General features: G+C 44.4%; 1 protein-coding gene across 2 annotated transcripts in view; it reads left to right on the forward strand.

Moving 5' to 3' along the window:
- The window catches only part of PARP8 (poly(ADP-ribose) polymerase family member 8), a 244,399-nt gene that overhangs the window by 163,542 nt on the left and 57,595 nt on the right, over positions 1 to 23,262 (forward strand). For both annotated transcript variants that reach the window (XM_053300672.1, XM_053300673.1), the window contains 5 exons: positions 7,091 to 7,185; positions 14,558 to 14,618; positions 16,268 to 16,358; positions 20,174 to 20,240; positions 21,888 to 22,013. In XM_053300672.1, the coding sequence (XP_053156647.1) occupies positions 7,091 to 7,185; positions 14,558 to 14,618; positions 16,268 to 16,358; positions 20,174 to 20,240; positions 21,888 to 22,013 (440 nt within the window). The remainder of the gene's footprint in view (positions 1 to 7,090; positions 7,186 to 14,557; positions 14,619 to 16,267; positions 16,359 to 20,173; positions 20,241 to 21,887; positions 22,014 to 23,262) is intronic.

Consider the following 23,262-nt stretch of genomic DNA (forward strand, 5'->3'; position numbering starts at 1 on the left):
CTAATACTTAAAAATCAGAAGAAGATTGACACAAATAGAGAACATGCCTGCTCTGTTCATGGTAAGAGTGCAAAACATGCCTGCACATTGCCCTTATATAAATCCAAAAGGACCTTATATGTGATCTAAAACTGATCTGAACGTTAGACTGAATGTTTATTGGCCTCCAGCAAGCTCTTGAAGACACTGTATTCAGTATTATCAGGTCTGCATAATCCATACCTGAATGCAGTTAGTTCCAGTTTCAATAGTGCCCCTGAATATAGCTCCATCTCCTGCTCTTTATAAGTGTTGTTAGTCTCTAATGAGCCTGTTCTGCAGGTACACTGTTAGTTAGACCAAATTATCATTGATTAATTTTATCTTTCAATCAAGGTTCAGACCAAGTGATGTTAAATGCACTTCGTGATTTTTCTAAATGTCAAGTCCTTGACATCTTAGCAGGAGAATTGTATATATTGTATATACTGCTCCAGTTAAAGACTCTGATTGCCTGACTTATCATCAGGGAAACTGTTCATAGTTCTCTGAAGACAGAGTTGGACATTGGGGTTATATTGTTTCTATGAAATACAAGACCATTTCCTCCCCATTTCCACTATGTTAGTGGAAATCTATTTTGTATTGACTTTAGTGGCATCTTGATTTTATGGGCTGTTAGATTCATTGGTATTTTACTCAGGTCTGCTTGATGAGCTAGGGATGACAGTAGTTCTTGAATCTTTATGACAGGAATATAATTCAACATTCCCTGCCTGCAAGCATTCCTTGGAACATTAAGAGACTTTTAGCAACAGCAGCAGCAGCCTGGTATACAGATAACAGCCTGTTTGGAAGGACTTAAGATCAGCTACCTAGAACTGTTACTTCCTCAATACTGGTTATTCGGACATGTGCAGTCAAGACAGTTGGTGGTGTTTTGTCTAAGGTCTGTCAGGCCATCTCCTCTGGGTGATTGTGTGGGTGTCTGATTGCTTCTGGGATCAGGAGAGGGCAGGGTGAGAATTGGTGAGAGGGATTCTTGCTCTTGGCTTGCCTCATGTCAAAAGCCTTAGTTTAATTATCCCCCCCTCTTTTGACTCTGGGGAGTGGTATTTTGCTGCAGCGGCTTCCTAGGCCCAGGACTGGTATCAGCATTCCTGGGGGTGGATGGGCTTGCTGCATGGTGGTGACTCTGTGTATGATTATGGGAGTCCTGGTTTGGTGTTGAGGACATAGAGGAGCTGAGGTAGTTGGGATGTGTCTGGAAGAACAGAGAACTGGGGAGGGTCTGTGGGCGGTGATTTCTCAGGTAGCAGGCAGAGAGACATGTGGTGGTGGGAGTTGGTCAGGCCCTTACAAGCAAAAATGGTCCAGGCAATTGAGGCCTGTTCCTTTTTTCGGCTCTTCTCCCAATCCTGCAGCCCCAAGGAAACACTCTCTCAAAGATTAAGGTGCTGCTACTGAATGCCCGGTCATTAAATGGTAGAACATCTCTCATCCATGATTTGATTGTGAGTGAGTATGGTGACTTGGTATATGTGATGGAGACCTGATTGGATGAGCTAGGTGGGATTGGTCTCTCAGCTTTGTCCTCCAGGTTTCATGATCCTGTAGCAGTCCAGCCTTGAGGGTTGGGGAGGGAGCATTGTGGTCATCTATTGTGAGACCTTTCAGTTTTCCAGGTGCCCATTTGAGCAATCTTCAGATTTCAAGTGTTTGTCTGAGGGTCTCCAAGATAGACTGGGAATTCTGTTGGTGTACTGACCACCCCACTGCACTTCAGTCTCCCTACCTGAGCTGAATGGGTTAGTCTCAGAGGTGGCATTGGGTGGCCAGATTGATTTTCTCCATGCTGAGCCCCCCTCCGCATGTGGCAGGACATACTTTGGAACTTGTTTTTGTGGACCAGGGAATGAATGATGTGGGGTCGGGATTGAGATAATTCTTATTAATAATAATAATAATTATTATTTTAAAATATTCATATATAATATTTGGATTTAATTTTTTTTTATGCTCTGACATATTGCTGAATCAAAACAGGGCTTGTTTTCTTTTGGAAACTGAATATCCATAAGCCTCTGGGGGCAGACCAATCTAATTGGTCCACCACCCCTGAAGAGGGTGGATGGAGCGGTCAAACTATACCCCACCAGATGATGATCTGTCCATGACAAGGGAATTATCCTTAGATTCCTTCAGCAGTAGGGAGAAGCCAATCCTTAGGTTGGGTGGAGACTAACAGTAGTAGACAATTGCCACTGAAGAAGACTTGATATAGCCAAAACATGTCTGGCAACATCACACAAGTGATCAGATCCTACCAAAATCACAATATGATGCTTCATTTAAAAAGCCCTCCCTTGACCCCTTCAACCTGAACAATTACACACCTGTTTCTAACTTCCTGTTTTGGGGTAAGGTGATAGAGTGTGTGATGGTGTCTCAGCTGCAGAGGGATGATATGGATTATCTAGACCCCTTTCAGTCTGGCTTCTGTCCTGGATATGGGACTGAAACTGCCTTGGTCACCCTGGTGGATGACCTACACCAGGAGCTTGGCAGGGAGAATGCATCCTAGTTGATTCTACTGTACCTCTACGCGGCGTTTGATACCATGGCATCCTTCTGGACCACCTCTCGAGTATGGGGATTGGAGGCACTGCTTTGGAGTGGCTTCGGTCCTTTCTTGGTGGTACTTGCAAATTACTGGTGGTGCTGGGGAACTACTGCTTGGTCCCTTGGCCGTTGGCTTGTGGGGTCCCGCAGGGTTCGGTTTTGTTCCCCATGCTGTTCAATATCTACATAAAACCACTGGGAGAGATCATCCAGGGACTTGGACTGAGTTGTCAGCAATATGTAGATGACACTCAGCCAGGGGTGTAGCTATAACTGAGTGTGTGGGTTCAAAGAACCCAAGCCCACCAGCTCCTGAGGGCCCACCAGCTTCACCCTGTCGTATATTCTTCATTATCTCCCTCACTCCAAGGGGCCACCGGAGAGAGGGGTGAACACGGGCCCCCTCTCCCCTAGCTACATCCCTGCACTCAGCTCTATCTCTCCTTATAACCTGATCCTAGGGAGGCAGCGGATGACCTAAATTGGGAGCTGGAGGCCGTGATGGGCTGGATGTAAGCTAGTACATTGAGATTTCATCCAGACAAGATGGCGGTGTTGTTGGTCAGTAGGAGAGCCAATTGGGCTGAAGGGATTTGACCGGTTATGGGTGGTGATGCACTCCCCTTGAAAGAGCAAGTGCACAGCTTGGGAGTATGCTGAACCCAGCTCTGCCTTTGGATGCTCAGATGGAGGTGGTGGCCAGAAGTGTTTTTGCACAGCTTCGGCTAGTGTGCCAGCGGTGTCCCTTTCTCTAGAAAGCAGGTCACAGTTTCCCACACCTTAGTCATGTTACAGCTGGATTACTGTAACATGCTCTACATGAGGCTGCCCTTGAATAATATTCAGATTAGAAACTGCATCTAGCGTGGCAAAATGTGGCAGCTAGGATTTTGGGATTACACCCATTCTGAAAGTACCTCAGTTGCTTCCAATTTGTTTCCAGGCCCAATTCAGGGTGCTGGTTTTGACCTTTAAAGCCCTTAACAGCTTAGGCCCCAAATATCTGAAGGACCTCCTGCTTCCAAGGATTTCTGCCTGCGTGACAAGAACATTGGAGGGGTCTCTTCTCTGCGTGCTGACTGTGAGAGAGGCTCGGCTGTCGAGTACACAGGACAGGGCCTTCTCAGTCATTGCCCCCAGCAGCTTTAAACTTTTAAAGAGAGATATATTATTCTTATATTTAATATTCATACTTTTAATTTGTATTATAATTGTGCATTGTTTTAGTTATATTGTAAACTGCTTTGGGATTATTTTAATGAAAAGTGGTATAGATATGGAACAATCAATCCATCCATCCATCAGTTTGCAATCTGTCATGCCAGCTTAGCAGCAGTCGTAGTTTTCTATTGTACAAAACAGGAGAGAGGGCAGCATACCTATAGTTTGCTCATAATGATCTTGTACGTGCCTTACTCCATGCATGTACATGGACCTGTGCAATGCGCACTTGTATTTGTACATGCATACATGCACGCACACACAAACACACATACACAGAGTCTTCATCTTATCCACCCACCACCACATCTTGTGGATGGTTTATAAATAAAATCACTGTGCTTGACATTCTTCTGTGTGAGGGTTTTTAATTTTGGACCCCCCCCAGATGATTCTGGACTGAAGCTCCTTCCGCCGTTATGGCTGGAAATGATGGATGTTGTGGTTCAACATCTGGATGGGGACCCCTGCTCTATGGGGTAACTTCCCATAATGTTCTGTTAAAACTGGGAGATAATCTAGGAGGGTGATGACATCATTGCTTTCCGACACCATAATTCCCTCCCATTCCTGAGTAGTGCTAGTGTGGGAAATAATGTACTCCCATGTGTCCTCAGAGTTCCAGTATTCCAGCAGTGTGTGATGAGTCTGGGGAGGGAAGTTGTATCCAGTGTTCCCTCTAATTTTTTTCATCTGTTGGCAGAATGAGTTTTGTTCTGGGTGGCAATATCAAGGCAGTGTGTGTGCGAGTACATTTAGAATGGGGTCTTTCTGATTCTACCTGGGCTAAAATTAACCTCAAAAAACTTGTGTGCACACGCACATACCTTAGAGCAGGCCTGCTCAACTTCAGCCTTCCTGTAGATGTTGGCCTACAATTCCCATAATCCCTGGTTATTGGCCATTGTGGCTAGGGATTATGGGAGTTGTAGTCCAAAAACAACTGGGGGGCCTAGGTTGAGCAGGCCTGCCTTAGAGGGATCACTGGTTGTATCTGCCTGGCCACTCACATAATGTAATAATTAGTCTGCAGACATTTTAATATTAGGACTGTGCCTCTTTAGGCACCAGCATTTAGGGCATCAGTATTTAACCGAAATCATTAACTAGTATCCAGTCCTGGTACGCAATCCCAGTTAAATGCTGGTTAACTGCAGCAATTCCCTAGAAATGCTGGTATCTCATGATGTTCTACAGGAGCATGCAGGGCTCACTGATCGCAGTTAACTCTTTAGTCTTAGTCGTTCTGGTTGTGAGAACTCAACCACTAAAGAGATGCTCCCTTTTGTGAAAGTTTTGAGCTGACTATGCTGTTTTCAGTACAGTGATATTCCTCCCCCTGCTCAGCTGATGCTTGTCCTCTTTCCTCTGCTTGAGTGTGTAGTTTAAGTGTGATTTGATCCTAATTAATGTCCCAATTAAGGTGTCATAACACTATGACACCTGGAAAGAGCTACTGTACCACAAAGAAGCTAACCTAATCTGTTTGAGTTGAATGGCAGATTCACTTTGCGTTGCATTAACTTTCCATTGTTCAAGGAAGACCAATTGGAGTTCTGCTGTATAAAACATTGATAAACAAAATTAATATTGCTGGCCAAAGAGAAGGAAGAAAGCAGTACTTTGTAGTTTCCTAAGAACCACAGGACCATCATTTTTGCATGGTCTGTGGGCTTCTCAGAGACATCTGGTGGTCCTCTGGGTAAAACAGGATGCTGGACTAGATAGGCCTTGGGCCTGATCCAGCAGGGCTGTTCTTATGTTATTATGTCTGGGAAGTGGCAGTGGATCCTAAGCCTATGGACCATTTGCTGTGCCTTCTACCTCCCATCTAATGAAGACCAAAAGAAAATAGGGTTTGATGGGATAGGGTGGTGCTGTCGAACAGCTGGCTGCATGGAGAGCTCTAGAAACCCAGACCCTGGCAGATGCCCATTTGTGTGGTAGTTGGGCTGGTTAAGCATATGGAAGAAGTTGTATAAATCCACACTATCGTAATTGACTTACAACACAATTCAGTGCCGTGATATGCAGAGATGACACTACTCTCTGAGGTGGCTTTTTAAAAAGCATTGCACAATTTCGTGGAGAATAGGCCTATCAGCAACTGTTAGTCTTGTTAGATTGGTGTGTCCTCTGTACAGTGGTCTCTGTACAGTGTCCTCTGAATAACAGGAGTGAACTGTTACTTTCATGACCTTTTTGTCTGATGACCTCCGAAAGGCATCTGGATGGCACTACTGGAAGCAGAATGGACCTTTCGTCTGATCCAGTGATGTTCTTATATGCCACATCGGAACACAGGAAGCTGCTTTCTATGGAATCAGACCATTGGTCCATTGAGCTCAGTATTGTCTACTCTAAGTGGCTCCCCAGGGCTACAGGCAGGAATGTTTCTCAGCTCTACCTGGAGATGCTGGGGGCAGTAGTGGCTGGTGACGGCAGCACTGGGGGCAGGAGTAGCGAGAGGCACCTTTAAAAATAATTAACTGGTGCTTACCAACATTAGGGCAGCACCTGCAAGTCTCCTCAAGCAGCGGCGCTTCACCCACGATCCCAAGTGGGGCGTTATCATGGACCTGGGATCTGCGCATGTGCACAGCCTCCGTGGATGTGCAGTAGCCAGGGCCACCCTGCTCCCCCACAGGGATGCCAGGTGGGGCACCGCCGCCCCGCACTGGATCCCAGGTGGAGCAGCACTGCTTGAGGCAGCTTGCAGGTACTGTCCTAACATTGGTAAGCACCTGTTAATTTATTTTTAAAGGTACCTCTCACCATCCCTCTTGGAGGAGAGCTGGTCTTGTGGTAGCAACCATGACTTGTCCCCTTAGCTAAGCAGGGTCCACCCTGGTTGCATATAAATGGGAGACTTGATGTGTGAGATATTCCCCTCAGGGGATGGAGCCGCTCTGGGAAGAACATCTTGGTTCCAAGTTCCCTCCCTATGATCTCCAATATAGGGCTGAGAGATTCCTGCCTGCAGTGTTGGAGAAGCTGCTGCCAGTCTGTGTAGACAATACAGAGCTAGATGGACCAAGGGTCTGACTCAGTATGTAGCAGCTTCCTATGCTCACTGCCCTCACCAGCCACTACTGGCTGGAGACTGAACCTGGGACCTTCTACATGCAAAGCAGATGCTCCACTGCATTTCTGCCATGTGATGACTCAACATTTAAGGGCAAAATATGGTAAATTGAGGGGGGAAACCTCCCTCTATGTGACACAATAAATATACTCATGTTTGCTCTCTTGCTCGCTCTCTCCCCAGGTTAGCTATGATGGAGAACTTCACAAGCACCCACAGTTGGAAGCTGACTTGGCAGCAGTGAGAGAGATCTATGGGCAGAATGCAGTATCTCTCAGGTATATGTATTAAGGGGTGAATTATGGTTGGCTCTGTAGCTGAGAAGAGTAAAGAAAATTAATACAGCTAGCACTGAGGGCCAGCTGTAAAGTGGCATCTCAAATGGAGTAAATATAGACTTCTACAGGGAATCTATTTCAGGATAAGCAAGGGCATAGTCTGTAGTTTTCTGTAGGGGTAAGTTTATAGAGAGAGGAAAAAGAAACTGAATGTACATTCTTGCAGTTGTGTGTGTATATATATGTGTGTTCTTAAACCTGCACGTGCTGAAATACCTGTTGGCTTTGCTGCCAAATGTCTTCCGTATTTCAGAACTTTTGAATACACAATGAAAAGTAAGCAGTGTTAATAGTTCATGTTAGTTGATCCCCCAGTGCCACTCCCCCAAATCCAACCTCAGTTCAGCAGGCTTCAGAAGCTGTGGAAAGATTGACAAAATACCAGAAGAGACTCTTGCCATTCTTCTTTCAACCAATGGTGGATTCACAGAACTACAGTTAGAAGCTCCCAATTGCAGGTTGACCCAGAATCTGAGAGTGGCCAGCATCCTAACAAATGAACCAGACACTTGCTAGGAAGTTGTGCCCACACAATGGAGAGCTTTCTTGGCTGAATAGCATGTGGGACCACTCTCTCCATTCCCTGCTTGCACCAGAAATGCCCTTTGCCACCTGAAAATACATCCCTGAGGGCATTTCCAGAGGAGGCTGGTATTGGAGAAAACTGCTCCCTCCATGCTCCGCACTGTGGTAATCTGGAATTCTTTTGCAGCACGCTCATGTCAGCACACTCATGTCTTCCTGGTGTGCATTTGCTTCATTAGTTAGGATCAGGCTTCCCCAAACTGCGGCCCTCCAGATGTTGCTGAACTACAACTCCCAGCATACCCAGCCACAATAAACTGTGGCTGGGATGCTGGGAGTTGTAGTTCAGCAACATCTGGAGGGCCGCAGTTTGGGGAAGCCTGGTTAGGATGTTGGCCAGTATGTTCATCCATTCACAAACTGCACATGTGAATCCAACACAAATGGCCAGAAATAAACATGAGTTGAGAAAATACAGCCAAATTTATTTATCCACAAAAGGAACACTCATAAGAATGTTCTGCTTTTGATGCTGTGCTTTATAAAGCATTTCATCTTCAGAGCTGGTTTCTTGAGTGCTTTGAAAGAGACTAGCCTTCCTCAACTTTCCAGCTGTGTAGAAATAGTTCTGGAATATGGCTGCAACCTCATAGGAACATAGGAAACTGCCATATACTGAGTCAGACCATTGGTATATCTAGCTCAGTATTGTCTTCACAGACTGGCAGCGGCTTCTCCAAGGTTGCAGGCAGGAATCTCTCTCAGTCCTATCTTGGAGAAGCCAGGGAGGGAACCTGAAGCCTTCTGCTCTTCCCAGAGCAGCTTCATCCCCTGAGGGGAATATCTTGCAGTGCTCACACATCAAGTCTCCCATTCATATGCAACCAGGGCAGACCCTGCTTAGCTATGGGGACAAGTCATGCTTTGCTACCACAAGACCAGCTCTCCTCAAGGTTTCAATATGAGCTTAAAGGCCAAACAAAAATGCCATTGCATATGTAGCTCTCTCCAACCACTGAGAACATTAATGAAACCAAATTAATACTCCTTGGAATTCATTTGTTTCATTCCACTGAGTGACATATGAATTGAATTTGTGAGTATACGTTCCAGTGACTTGGACAACATGTCTGTATGAAAATCTCTCTTTTTTTCATCGCACACCATTTGAATTAAGTTGAAATTCATTAACTGTAGAGGACATTGGAAATTAAAGGCCAGACAGGAAATGAATAAGATAAGCATTTAATTGCAAGGCTGATAACAGCTCTAGTTGGAGAAACTGTACATACCTTGATAATAAGCTCCCTCAGGGTCTACAGGCTGTGAAAAGAAATGTAACTTCTTTCACAAAAAATGTAATGTGCTTAATTTCTTCAGTAACCTGCTTCATTATAATTTGTGTGATCTTCTGAGGCTCAATTCATTATGAAACTGGCTGGTTTTGGCTTGAAAAAAAACATACAAACCCCTTTTAGATTTCACCTCTGTGTAGCTGTTGAGAGTTTTTATAACTTCCATGGTGGTGGAAAGAATATAGATTTCCATTTCTCCTTCATCTGTTTTTTTCTAACTTCTGAAACCCCACCTGGCAATTGGGACATAGCTGCAAATTATGCCAGGGTCACCTTTTGAGCAGGAATCATTCCCCCTGCAGCAATCGGTAATGTTCAGCAATTTTCAATCTGGAGCAGGACAGCATTTTAACAATTAAAAGGGCTTTCTGTAGAGGTGTGCCACAAACGTTCTGCGGGTTTTTATCCAGGGCCCTTCTGTTGTATACAAGAGAGGACAGGCTCTTCAGAGCCTGTAGTTTGTTAGCTGCTTTTCATGAGAGAATTTTAGGTAACAATAAGCCGACATTCTGACTAAAGCCCAATTCAGATATTACAGGTAGCCCTCATTATTCATGGGTGTTCTATTCCTGCTCACAACCGTGAATAACAAAACTGTGCATTATGAGACCTTGAGTCTGTGGAAATTGGGTTGGGTTCCAGAGCCCAGGAAAATGACAGAAAAATCACACACACACAAACGCACACACACACACACCCAAAAAAGTGGGGGGGGGGATAAGGATGGAGCATAGGACTGTACTTTGGCTAGCTCAGCTCTCCCACTCTGCCACTCTCCAGGTGTTTCAGCCATGGTACCCAGCTCCTCCAGTAATGTGTAATGGTGAAGTTTCCCCACCCCATAGGCTGAAGTCCAACACTTAGAAGCACAAAGCCTTGTCCTGACTGGCTGGTAGGTTGACCAAAGACCTACACAGAATTGGTTTCAGTTTAAGTGAAGACACACGGGAGAGTTTCTCCACTCCACTGCTAGAGTTTGCAGCACTCCATTTCTCTTTCCATCTCTCTTTCCACTCTCTGGCCTGCAGCTGCTAAAATCAAAATAAAAAAGCAGTGAAGTTCCTTCACTCCACTGCTGGAGTTAGCAGCACTCCATCTCTAAATTGATTTTAATTATCACTTACAGGAGTGTGCTCTTCTGTACTATACTTTATGAAGTGTGTGTGTGTGTGTGTGTGTGTGTGTGTGTGTGTGTGTTGAGTGGGGGTGTGACACAATTACAGTACTGTGCATCAGTGTACAAATGTTTGTGTGAATGACTGTACCTTTGTTCATTTTAAAAGCGAACCTGGATACAGGCCTTTGTAATGCATGGTACAGATAGGAAGTGTACTTCTGTACCTGCGTTCAACATAACATGTGAATGACTGTACCTGTTTTAGATCTGTACCTGTGTACATTCATTGTACGAATGTCGAACATAATATAACACTGTTGAATATAACATTTGAATGGACCTTAAGTGTGAGTCCATGCAGCAGGAAGAGGAGAACCTGTGGAGAACTTCCTGAGCTCTGTAGCACCCATCTTGCAAGATGCAGGGGGTGGGGGCAATTTTGAGCTATCTTTCCCCTAGAAGTGCCTTGCACGACCTAAAAATGTGCCCCTGAGGGTTACTCAGGGACATATTTTGGGGTGGTGCAGAGCACTTCTGAAGGGAAGGAGAAATGGGCAAAAATCACCTCTCCCCTGTTCAGTCAATATTTATTTGATATGATGTGAGTGGTTGCATAGTATTGTTTTATTTTATGAGCCACTGCAGCAGCTTTAACTGGCCAAAAAAACAGTATGCATGGGAGGGTTCAGAATAAGTTAGTCATAACTAAGTGTCTTTGGTTGACATGATGCACACCATACCACAGGTGGTTCTGCAGTGCTTGTGCAGACAGTGTCAGCGCTATTGCCCAAGAATACTCTTGCACTCATTTGTAAAACTATGTAATCACACTTTCAAAATTCTACAGCCATTGGAAATAATGGCCATAGTGTTGTTCAAGCCCACTTGAACACAGCATATTGGCACAAGAGTGCTCTTGCACAATAATACCAGTATTGGTTTTTCTTGCAACAGCGTGAGCAGCACAGAAATACCCACAGTACGCTGAGCATCATGTCAGCCATCAAAATTAGTGGGATTTAAGTTAAGCATGACTAGTGTGTCTCATTTCTTTCAGTGGTGTTTGGTCATTACTAACTTAATCTGGATTCTGATCAGCAGTTCCCTGACGTTGCAGAGGAGGCCTCCAGGCATACAACATGGAGGTGGAAATAGATCACCACCCCTTATCATGTTGGATGTCTTGGGACATAGGAGTTCTTGGGCTGGGAGCATTGGATGGCTAAGATATCATTCCACTTCATGCAGTCCATGAGTCAGTTGTAGACTGCATATAGGGTGGAGGGCACTTGAAACTGAATCCAATACAGGTGAAACTCTTTATTCGCGGACTCCACAGCCACGGTTTCGTGTACCTGCAGTCGGAGAATTGGCACCCAACCTTGGTATATGAAGAAATAAAGGCAACTAAGGGGTTAAATTTCGTGTATCTGTTGGTTGGGAGTGGCCAGAAATGACCTTGGAGGTCATTTCCGGCCAACATTTTGGAATCGGGAGCCTCAAAATGGCTCCTTGGGGGAGGGACCAAGGGAAAGATGTGATTTTTGGCCGATTTCCTGCTATTGGGGATATTGCTGTGCTCTTGGAGACCTGTGGATCACGGTAGGCCAATTCCCCCCACATTTTAGGGCCATTTTCTTCTTATTTTTAACATTTCCCCTACACCTGGGAACCTAACCCCCGTGATCCCGTTACCCCAATGCCTCCGTATGTGGGGTTTCCATATCCACGGTAGCAGCAGAGAACGGAACCCCCACAAATATAGAGGTTCTCCTGTACCAGCAGTTTTTGGGCCCCAGCCATATATTTAATGAGAGTCTGAATAAACATTGAACACCGAGAAAGGTATCTCTTCAATCTTCACTCAATAGTTTTATGTGCATGATTTAAACTAATTTTTAATTATGTGATTTTCCCCTAAGGCCCTGTCTTGCAATACCCAGTGCAGTAAAGCAGTGCATAGCATAGCTAAATTACTCAGAAGTAAGAACTGCTTACAGGATCAGAGGATCTTTTAACTGTCATAGGGCAGAAGGACAAATTTGATCTCCACTGTACAAAGGGAGAAGACAACCCTTTCATTGTCCATTCCTTCCTCAGCTCATTTTCCGCAGCAAAAGATGTCAAGATCTGTTTCCATTGTAAACACAGTTCTTGTACCTGGACTGAGGGAAAGTAGCTTATTAGGTTGGAAGGTAAAAACGGTGGGTGAAGAAAATATTAAGCACTCTTCTTTTGCCCACTGCTTATCAGCTGTAAATAGTGCTCTCCCAGCTTTGCTTTACAAAGAAGTGTCTGCCAGGTTTTGAATACAGAATATATAATACAAGAGGCCCTTGTTATTTGCAGGGGCTCTGTTCTGGCCTACAGTCTGCAGATAATGAAGCCATGAATAAGAAAACCTTAGTCTATGGAAAATGAGGGTTTAGGTTACCAAGCCCAGGAAGATGACCAAAAAAGCACCCCACAGTAAAAGCAGAAATAAGGAAGAAGCACAACACTGTACCTTGGTCATCTCAGCTCTCCAGCTCCTCCAGCAATGCCCCCCTGGTCTGTAAAGTCAGGAGTGTTCATGCATCAGTGTATCTGTAGGGTGCCCAAGTGCTTGAAAAGACTCAACTGGAATGATTCCAAAAAGTGCAAATAAATAAATAAATATAGCCTTCAAAAGCTCCAGAGCAATTACTCTCAAAGGCTACCCAAAAATGGCTTTAAGAAGCTCCAAAAATGCCAAAAAAAACACCCCCACAAAACAAAACTTCACAGAAACACTCCAGTGTCCTCCTCCAAACTCCTCTCTCAACCCACAGGCACGTGCAGCAAGAGCATGCCCATAAAAGGGCAAAAACGTGGATTGCCAAACCACATACCACAGATAACGAGACCGGGTATATAATACGTGGAACTGTGGATAATGAGGGCCTCCTGTACTGTACATTGCAAAATGGGTGCAACCTTGCATACAAACCAGGATGGCACACCATGGTTTGCAGTCCTGGTTTCCAGACAGACCTGTGGCCCTATTCAGACATTGTGCTGTACAAACACAGAGGTGTCTATACACATGTCCATGTTTTTGTATGAATGACTGCACGTGTTCATTTTAAAAGTGAACCTGGGCCCCCTGAGGCTACAGATAGGAAGTGTTCAACTGTACATGCATGGAACAGAAATATATATGCGTCCACTGTACACAGATTGTATATGCATTGAAGGTAACATGTGAATTGGGCTTGTGTTATGCACAAACCATAGTTTGCTGGGTTCTTTCAGATGCAATGGGAAAATATGGTTTGCCACAAACCAGGAAATTCATTGCAGAGGCTAAGATCAGACATAACACAAACCTGCAGATGATCTGAGCTTCCAGATATCCAGTAGGCAAACTCTGCTTGAAAGCTGCTTGTCTGCTTTTGTCTCCCATCTGTTCATGGCTCAGCTTCATAAGTACCACTTCTAGTTTTTTACTAATATAAATATGAATATTTATCTACTGTTTTTCAGCAAAAGTTCTCACAATGGTTTACATAGAAAAAACAAATAAGAAATACATACAATGGTTCTCCACCAGAACGGCTCACAGTCTAAAAAGAAACATAATTTAGACACCAGCAACAATCACTGGAAGGATACTGTGCTGGGGTTGGATGGGAACAGTTGCTCTCCTCTTTGCTCAGTTTAGCAGGGGTAACTTGTTTAAATAAGTACACGTATTTTATTTATTTGTTTTTATTTTATTTTATTTTATTTTATTTTATTATTATACCCCGCCCAAACTTACGTCTCTGGGCACCTCACTTCTGTCTCTATGGTTCAGCGGCCCTTGAGGCAGTTTCACTGGAGTTTATCAATGGTCTGTATATTCAGTCATTGAGCAAAACAACCACTCATGTTCCACAAATCACTTTCTGAAGACGGCCTCTTGAAGAGAGCTTACTTTGTAGTCTCCTGTACAGTGCTAGTCCTTCAGCTTGACCACCCTCTATGTTAGGGCTGCTCAACACCAGCCCTCCAACTGATTTTGGACTACAACTCCCATAATCCCCAGCCAGAGCAGTCAATAGACAGGGATTATGGGAATTGCAGGCTAATGTCTGCAGAAGGGCCAAAGTTGAGCAGCCCTGCTCTATGCTGAAGAAATGGGAGGCCACTTAGTAGCTGACTGTAGCACCCAGGCTACAAGAATTCCACCTCTGAAACTCAATTAAATAAATATATGCTTTAATATTCTACATACTCTGCTAATAAGATTGCTTTTCTTTTGGATAGTAAGATGATCAAAGTTAGCCATAACACAATATTTCTTTCTTTTCAGGGAATATGGAGCCATTGATGATGTAGATATTGATCTGCATATTGATGTTAGCTTTCTTGATGTAAGTAATTTAATAATACAGTGATATAATGAACATTTATCAATGTCTGACTCTGTAATTCATCAAGATATGTAGTCGCCCACTCAGAGGCGCTTCCCTGCTGTGTTTTCTTGATCTTCAGAGGCTTCTGTTGCATGGTGGGTTGTGACACAGTTTGCAGTGGAAACAGCATTCGAGTTTTTAATGTATTCAGAAAAATGTGTGCACTTCCAAAATATGGTGGCACACTTCATACATTGCAGGGAACTTATGAGCAAGAGTGCAGTTCTGAAAATCCCCGTGATTTAGCACAGCCAGGCCATCTTCTCACACTAGTGCAACTTTCATTATTCTGGATGTTAGCCGTTGAAACTAATTAGGGCCAAATTTACATATGAGCAGGAGACCCCATTGAGTTTAGTGGGATTTATTTCAAATGAATCTTCATAGAATCTGGCTGCATATCAATATAGTTTAGTACATAAATGTGCACACAAATCTTGTTCCCTCCCAGGGGAGGGAAGCATGAGGATCAGTGTTCCTTGTAACAGGGACTCCCAGATGTAGACTACAAATCCCATAATTTCCAAATGCAATGGGCTTTCGCCATTGCAGCTGGGGGATTATGGTAGTTGTAGTCAACAACATCTGGGAGTCCATGTTACAGGGAACACTGATAAGGACTGGTTGTTGCAGTTCGACTTCATTTCTGAATGCCCATAAAGCCAGAGGCTCTCTTACCACCAGACCTTGGGGCCCCAGCCTGTGGCCTCCAAGGACTGGGGTGGCTTCCAAAGGCCTGGGAGGAGGGCCATCCTGCTACCTCCTTGCAACTGTGGCTGCGAGGCCAAACTGCCATTTTTTCCCATTAATTCTAGCCTCCGGGGGTGGGGGGTGAGCCGAACAGGTCTCCCCAGCCTCCCATGGCGGCAGCAGCAGTATGCAGAGTAGAAGTATCCACTGGGCCTGACCGTACAGCCCAGTGGTCCCTGAGAACTACGTGGTGCTCAAGCGCGCCTACAAAGTTGGAAGAGAGTGTCACAAAGTTCTATTATAATTGTGCAGGTGCGCTGGAGTGCCTCACAGTTCTCAAGTGCTTCTGGGCCCAACAGTCAGGCCTAGTGGCCACTCCCATTCCTTCTGCTGCTGCCATGGGGTGGGGGGAACGGGGAGGCCTGCTTGGCTCAACCCTAACTCCCGGAGGCTAGAATTATTGGGGAAAAACGGTTTGGCCTTGCGGCAGTGGGGGAAAACTCATTTCTCAGGACAGGAAAAACTCAGGACAGGGCTAGCAGCGGGGGGGCCTGGTGATGGCGGGGGGAGCCTCGCAGCAGCTGGGGGGCCTCATGGTGGGTGTGATCCAGGCGCCAAGATTACCTAGGTGCAACAATGCATGAAGCTAATGCTGCTTTATGCTACTTCTTAGAGAAAAGTCTCATATTCTTTAATTTGTGAATCCACTTTCTCTTCAAGTCCAGATGACTGAGCTCTTTACAGTTACTAATATTAGGTAGGAGACAATAGAACTCAAGTTTTAGCAAATCAATCTAGGCAGTACGTAGGTGAGCACATCCATTTCCTTTGTCAGTACTAGAAGCGGGAAGGGTAGAATATAGATCTGATGATGATGTAGATGGCAACTAATGGCTGCTATTGTTCTTTGGATTCAGGAAGAGATTGCAGTAGCATGGGACGTAATCCGCACAGAGCCTATAATTGTGCGGTTGCACTGTTCGCTCACACAATATTTAAATGGCCCAGGTAAGTCACATTTCTGTTCTGCGTGCAGTGTCTGTGATGAGCGTTCTCCACCAAGCAATTACAAGACAGGGATTGGGGTGCATAATGATATTCTTGGGAAGAAAGCACTGGACTCTTAAGGGCTCTTTTTTAATTTAGCAGAAGGAAACATATCAGTAATCAATGGGGGGATGCTAATGCTGCAGAAATTCAATTTTTAAACCTGTGTGAGTAATTAACAGTTGGAATGGGTTGCTAATTCAGAGAAGTTATGAGCTCTCCATCTAAAACAGGGCTGCACAACTTTGGCCTTCTTATTGGCCTACAACTCCCATGATCCCTGACTGTTGGCTACTGTGGCTGTGGATTATGGGGTCTGCAGTCAAAAAAGAGCTGGAGAGTCTGAGTTGTGCAGCCCTGCTCTGAGACAATAGTTTGCAAACTTCCCACCTTTAGCAACAACTTTCTGCATTAGTTGTCTTCTGGAGAACTCTGGTGCCTTTCAAGAGATGCTAGAGCTCATGCTAGAGCAGCTTTTAATTCACATTGGACAGTGACAAGGCTTGGAACATGCCCCCCAAACTCTCCTGTTCTCTGCATTGCATGAGAAGGTTGGCAATGGTGAATAATCTGTCTCAGGCAAGCTTCTCCTCTGTTCCGGTCTTCTCAGTGACAAATCTTTGATCATCTTCCAAGGAACTCCAGGGCTCCTAGAAACATGGTTTGAAAGTCACTGCTCAAAAGGCCAGAATGTTATAAAAAAACGCATGCCTGCCACTAAAAGAAACAGCCCAAATCTCCTTGTCCTCTATGATATATAATGCTATTAAAACAGTACATAGGAAGCTGCCTTCAAACCATTGGTACATCCAGTATTGTCTCCACTGACCAGTTGCAGCTCTCCAAAGTTTCAGGCTGGAGTCTCTCCCAACCCTACTTGGAGATGCCAAGGATTAAACCTGGGGCCTTCTGCATGCAAAGCAGATGCTCTACCACCAAGCTACAATCCCATCCTCTGGTGATGTAAAGTTTTCCTGCTTCTTGTTTCCCCATCCCTGCCCAATTTTGTTGTCTTCAGCTTGAAGGAGGGAGAAAATTCTAAGTGAAGGGACACCACACGTTTTGTAGCATTATGTGATATAGAGGGGAAAGAGACATGGGGCTCAGGGGCAGAGCCACCATTGGGCTAATGGGTTCAAAGAACCCGGGCTGCCACCAATCAGGGGCCGTGAGCGTGGCCTCAGATGTGGGGATGTTATTTCAGTCCCAAATGGGGCTGTGTGGCCCCATTTGGAGCCAAAATCGGCCCATGTTACATTTGCAACACAGCTGGAGTGACTCTCCCTGCCTTAAAGGGAGGGAGAGTTGCTCCTGGTCTCACTGCCAACACAGCGGGGCCAATCGATCTCCCTCCCAAACGGGGCCGCGTGGTCCTGTTTAGATCAGCCCCCGCTGCATCGGCAGCGTGGCTGTAATGGCTCTCCCTGCCTTTAAGGAAGGGAGAGTTGCTCCAACCCACGCTGCCCAATGCAGCATGAGCCGATCTCCTTTCCAAATGGGGCTGCGCGACTGATATCAGATGCAGGGGCATGGCTAGCCCAGCCCCGCAGCTGATGTCAGATGTGGGGGGCGGGGCCAGTAATCTGCGGCGGTGGCCACATATGGGCCACCACCAGCCTCACTCCGCTCCTGATGGGGCTGCTTGTTTCAGTGGCAGTTGTACAGTAACTGTATAACTCTTAAGAGTTACACAGTAGTCAGGTACAAATTTCAGCAGCAAGAGGAGAAACGTCCATAGCCCTGTTTATGATGTCTTGATGAGTATGAAGTGTAAGTAATTCCCTGAGAAGGATGATTAGCCAGGGATGGAAGCCAAAATTTGCCATGATGATTTAGCAACCAGTTAATTCATCTGAAGCGGCTGCCTGCACCTTTTGATATGCAGAACACCTGTAGCAGGTCACTTCAAAGAGACAAGACCTGGCTACCTGTTCCGGTTTATTTTCTTGCTTGTCCTTTTTTAGGGTCTTCTATTATTCTTCTCGTTATTCTACATCAGGGACTCCCAACCTGTGGTACTCCAGTTCTTGTTGAACTACAACTCCCATCATGCTTAGCTACAGTGTATTGTGGCTGGTGATGATAGGTGTTGTAGTTCAGCAACATCTGGAATACCACAGATTGGGAACCCCTATTCTACAATATATCCTCTTAAAAATACAAAAATATAGGCTGACTTCCTGCCTTAATGACTCAACAGAAGTCCCAGTGAAATTAATAGGAAAGGTTAGCCCACAGTCTTTATAACAAAGAGAAGGCATTACCTTAAATGCCACCTTATTTAACACTCCAATAACTTCTAAATTATTTCAGGTTTTTGCCACCATCCTTTTGCATATAATGTTCTTGAGATCAGCAAGATCCCAGGATTTTTTTAAAAAGCCTTTTTCTCCATTTGAGTACATCCTTGGTTTTCCTTTTGTCTACTTTTTGGTTTTTCTCTGCCCCTTTCATCTCTTCCTGTTCCTGGAAGAGAATAGGAATCTTTCCTCTGCTGTCTATTATGGTAATTCTTTGTTTTGTTTTAATTGTTTTAAAAGATTTTCTAAGACTTAAAGGCTTTTTCCTCCTTTTAACATTTTTAAACTTTCCTTTTACCAAACTTGTAACAATGTTTGTCCACTTCAGGTGCCATTTTTTATAAATTATACATTACTTTCGTGTATTCTTATCTCCCTTTCCTGCTGCCTCTGCTCCTTCCCCTTTTGTGTCTCAGCAGTACTTACATTCACTCCTCAGGCAAAATCCCTGCAAGTAGAAGGGGTTTTCACTATGGCCCAAATAAGGCTGAAATAGAACTCTGCAAGTTCAAAAGTCAAATATATCCAATTGTGGAACAGAAACCAAAATTGGCAGGAAATGCAGATCAACTTCTGCCCAGATATGCCCTTGGAAGAATGAATATGACAATAAGAAGTCTGTATTCAGGGCAAGTTTAAAGTCCAGGTGGCCACCACTGATGTTATGGCTCAAATCAAAAGCTCAGGGTGGGCAGGGAAGGGAATCTCAAAAAATATGCTCAAATCAAAAGCTCTGGGTAAAAAAATCAGGCCAGTGCATGATGTCAGAGATTTGATTAAATCCATGGGTATAACAAAGTTACGGCAGTACATAATGGCTATTAGTTTATAAAAATTTGCAATGAGCTCTACACCTCATTACGCAAGATATTTCTTCAGTCTATTCCTTGGGAAATAATCAGCAATAACATATTAGCCACTTTCCTCTGCTTCTGTTCTTTGAATAGAAAATCCAATTATTCTGCCCAGCTTTTGCTGGGCTGCCATAACCTCCCCTCTTCTATAGCACTTGCTACTTATTAACTGTCATCTATCCACACCTTTGCTACTCTTTTTATAGAAGTTGGTCTTTTATGCTGTGGCCTCTCCTCATTCCTTTCCCTTCACGCTCTCTATAGCTTTTTGTGTTTTTTGTTTTGATCAGTTGTGAGTCATGGGTGATTATGCCTTATTGTACAGTATCTAGCACAACAAACAGACTCATTCTAAATAATCAATACTCAATAATCCAGATGAATGCTGTCCTCTCATTATAACGTTTCATGTGTGCAGTAATTTTTCCTGATTCTCCCAATAATCCCTAGGCTTTCTCTTCTGCACCTGGGCACAGCTAAGACATAATTTGAATCATACCTAATGGAAACCAGCCTTTGCTATATTTCCACTACATATATTTCCACTACAGTAACATGCAGAAGTGTGTTTTGAAATATATAAACTTGTCTGTATTTTTCAATAATGTCTTTTATTCTACAGTGCCCACCGTTGATGTATTTCAGATCTCTACTAAGGAAAGATTCGGACTGGGGCATCAGCTGAAGAAGTGAGTTTTCCAAAATCATTTGCATGTGTTTATTGTTGTAATGTGCTGTTTCTGGTTACAGTTGTAGGACCAAAGCAATCTGAGTTATTAACAATACCATAGGCTCCTGTTTTCTAAGGACCCAGGGGTAGGCCATAGCTCAGTGGTAGAGCATCTGCTTTGCATGCAGAAGGTCCCAGGTTTAATCCCTGGCATCTCCAGGCCGGGCTGGGAAAGACTCCTGCCTGAAACCTTGGAGAACTGCTGCCAGTCAGTGTAGACCAAGGTTTCTTAACCTTGGGCCCCCAGATGTTGCTGGACTACAACCCCCAGAATCCCCAGACATGGCCTTTGTGGCTGGGGATTCTGGGAGTTGTAGTCCAACAACATCTGGGGGCCCAAGATTAAAAAACCCTGGTGTAGGCAATACTGAACTGATTTGATATAAGGCAGCTTCCTATCTTCCTATGTCTCAGGTGGCTCTCTAGTGGAATTGCAGAAGTTCATGGGAGAGAGGTCTTTCAGCCGCTGTTAGTCCTGACACTTCAAAATAAACTTTGTGTTCAGTGGCAGCATACCTCTGAATGCCAGATGTTGGGGAGCAAGAACAGCTCTCTATGATCTTATGTCAAGATCAAGACTTCAGTAGAGAACAGGGTTGACCCAAGCACCTTGCCTCCCAGAATTTGAGGCAGTGTGACAAGGCACCACCCCTAACCTCCCTTGGAGGTGTGCAGAGCACACTACTCACTACTTTTTTATTATTTATTTAATTTATTTATTTATCATATTTTTACACCACCCAAAACTTACGTCTCTGGGTGGTTTACAACACGATCAAAAAGTAAAACATTAATTAAAAACAAAAGCAAAACAAAACAAAAATTTAAAAGCAAGAAATGTTGCAGAGTACACTGTTCACCCAGCAATGCTCACTCAATGGTGCACATCCTCACCACTTCCCTTCTCTTCCCTTCCTCAATGGCATGTCAGCTGCTGTTATGACTCCAGAGAACAGGTGGACCAGCAACAGTTGCTGGGGGAGAGGGGTGGAAGCATAGTGACCAGCAAGCACAGCGGCCACCTTGACCAACAAGCACAGGGTGGCCCCTGTCAATCCGTCACCTGGGATGGCCATGTCACCACAGTAGCAGGCCAGCCCTGATCATATGAGATATACCTTAATATAATGGCAACCACCAGAAAAAAATGGTGGCCACTAAATGGGAGACAGTTCTACAATAGAGTTCTTGGCACCAAGAACACAGGTAGCAGAGAGACACTGCTGTTGTCAAGTGAGAAGGGAAACCTCTGAAAATGATTGGCATTATAAGTATGAATTGAGACCCTCCAAATAAGTCCTGAAACAAGGAGGAAAAGGCCCAAATGGGCCAAGAACAAAAAAGGGAGCCCCCCAAATGAATGAGACTATGAAATGCATTGTAAATGTTTGGAGTGTACACCCCTACTTTCACCACAAGGTGCATAATTCTACTTATCTGTGGCTTGGCCACTGCATTAGATGGATTGGTTGGGTTGTGTGAGCTCCGTTTTTCCTTTTTAGCTTTGGCTATGGGAGAGGGAGTCCTTCATTTGAGTGTATGTATGCATTCCTGCATGTGTGCATGCATTTTCATAAAATATTTGTGGCTCTGTTTGAATTTGCAGAATCATGCAAACATTTGTTACACAGCAATGGAAAAATGGCAAAGAAAAATCAAACAGTACGCACAACAAAAAAATGTCAGAGAAGAAGGTGAAATCTCCTCTGCACATCTTTTCTACACTGCGCAGGTAAGAGGAACAGAAAGAAGGTTGCTGATGTTCCACTAAAAAATTGAAGACTTGGAAAGAAATAATAGCTCTGTTCATATATTGTTCTGTATGTGCAATAAATGAGCAGATGTCTGTGCTCATATACATGTTTGTGTATGAAAAACTATACATGAGTTAACTTCAAAACTGAACCTGAATACAGACCCCTATCTGTCTCTCTGTCTGTCTGTCTATCTATCTATCATTTTGGGCGGTATGCAGTATGATAGATAGATAGATAGATAGATAGATAGGTAGGTAGGTAGGTAGGTAGGTAGGTAGGTAGGTAGGTAGGTAGGTAGGTAGATACTTTTCAATTTTATACAGCCTTTCATAAGGCATCCCAAGTCAGTTTACAAAAGTTAAAATACAATAAAACTCCATAAAAATAACATTTAAAATCTTAAAATCAGTTAAACAGTAAAAATCATAAGGATACACACACACACACACAAAATTATAAAAAGACAGAAGCAGGAAAGCTGAAAGACCTGCCAGCCCCTAAGGAAAAAAAGCCTGAACAAACAAAAAGGTCTTTAGTTGTTTTTTAAAAGCAGCCACAGTTGTCAAAGAGTGGACATTCCCTGGGAGAGCATTCCAGGGCTGGGGGTGGGGCACAAACAGAGAAGGCCTTGTGCATGACAATTTATCCTCTTTCAACATCAGACCACGGAGCAAAGCCCCCTCTGACACCCTGGTGGGCGGGCAGAAACCCTTCAGAGCAGGAGATCCAGGACCCAAACCATTAAAGGTTTTAAAGGTAATAACCAGCACCTTGAATTGGATCTGGAAACAAATTGGCAGCCAGTGCAGCAATTTCAAAATAGGTGTAATATGCTCCGAGCAAGCAGTTCTGGAGAGAACCCTGGCAGTTGCATTCTGCACCAACTGAAGTTTCTGAATAATTTTCAAGGGCAGCCTCATGTAGAGCACATTGCAGTAATATAGCCACGACGTGACTAAGGCAGGGGTAACTGTGGCCAGATCTGCCTTCTCTAGAAAGGGATGCAGCTGGCGGACTAGCCGAAGCTGTTCAAAGGCACCCCTGGCGACCTCCTTCAACTGAGCATCCAAAAGCAGAGCCGGGTCCAGCAACATCCCCAAGCTGTGCACTTCCTCTTTCAAGGGGAGTCCAACCCCATCCAGAGCTGTTTGAATCATCCTATCCCAATTGGCTTATCTATTGACCAGCAGCACCTCTGTCATATCTGGATTTATCTCTGTCTGC

This window comes from Hemicordylus capensis, chromosome 2, assembly GCF_027244095.1.
Source record: "Hemicordylus capensis ecotype Gifberg chromosome 2, rHemCap1.1.pri, whole genome shotgun sequence".
NCBI classification, from domain to species: domain Eukaryota; kingdom Metazoa; phylum Chordata; class Lepidosauria; order Squamata; family Cordylidae; genus Hemicordylus; species Hemicordylus capensis.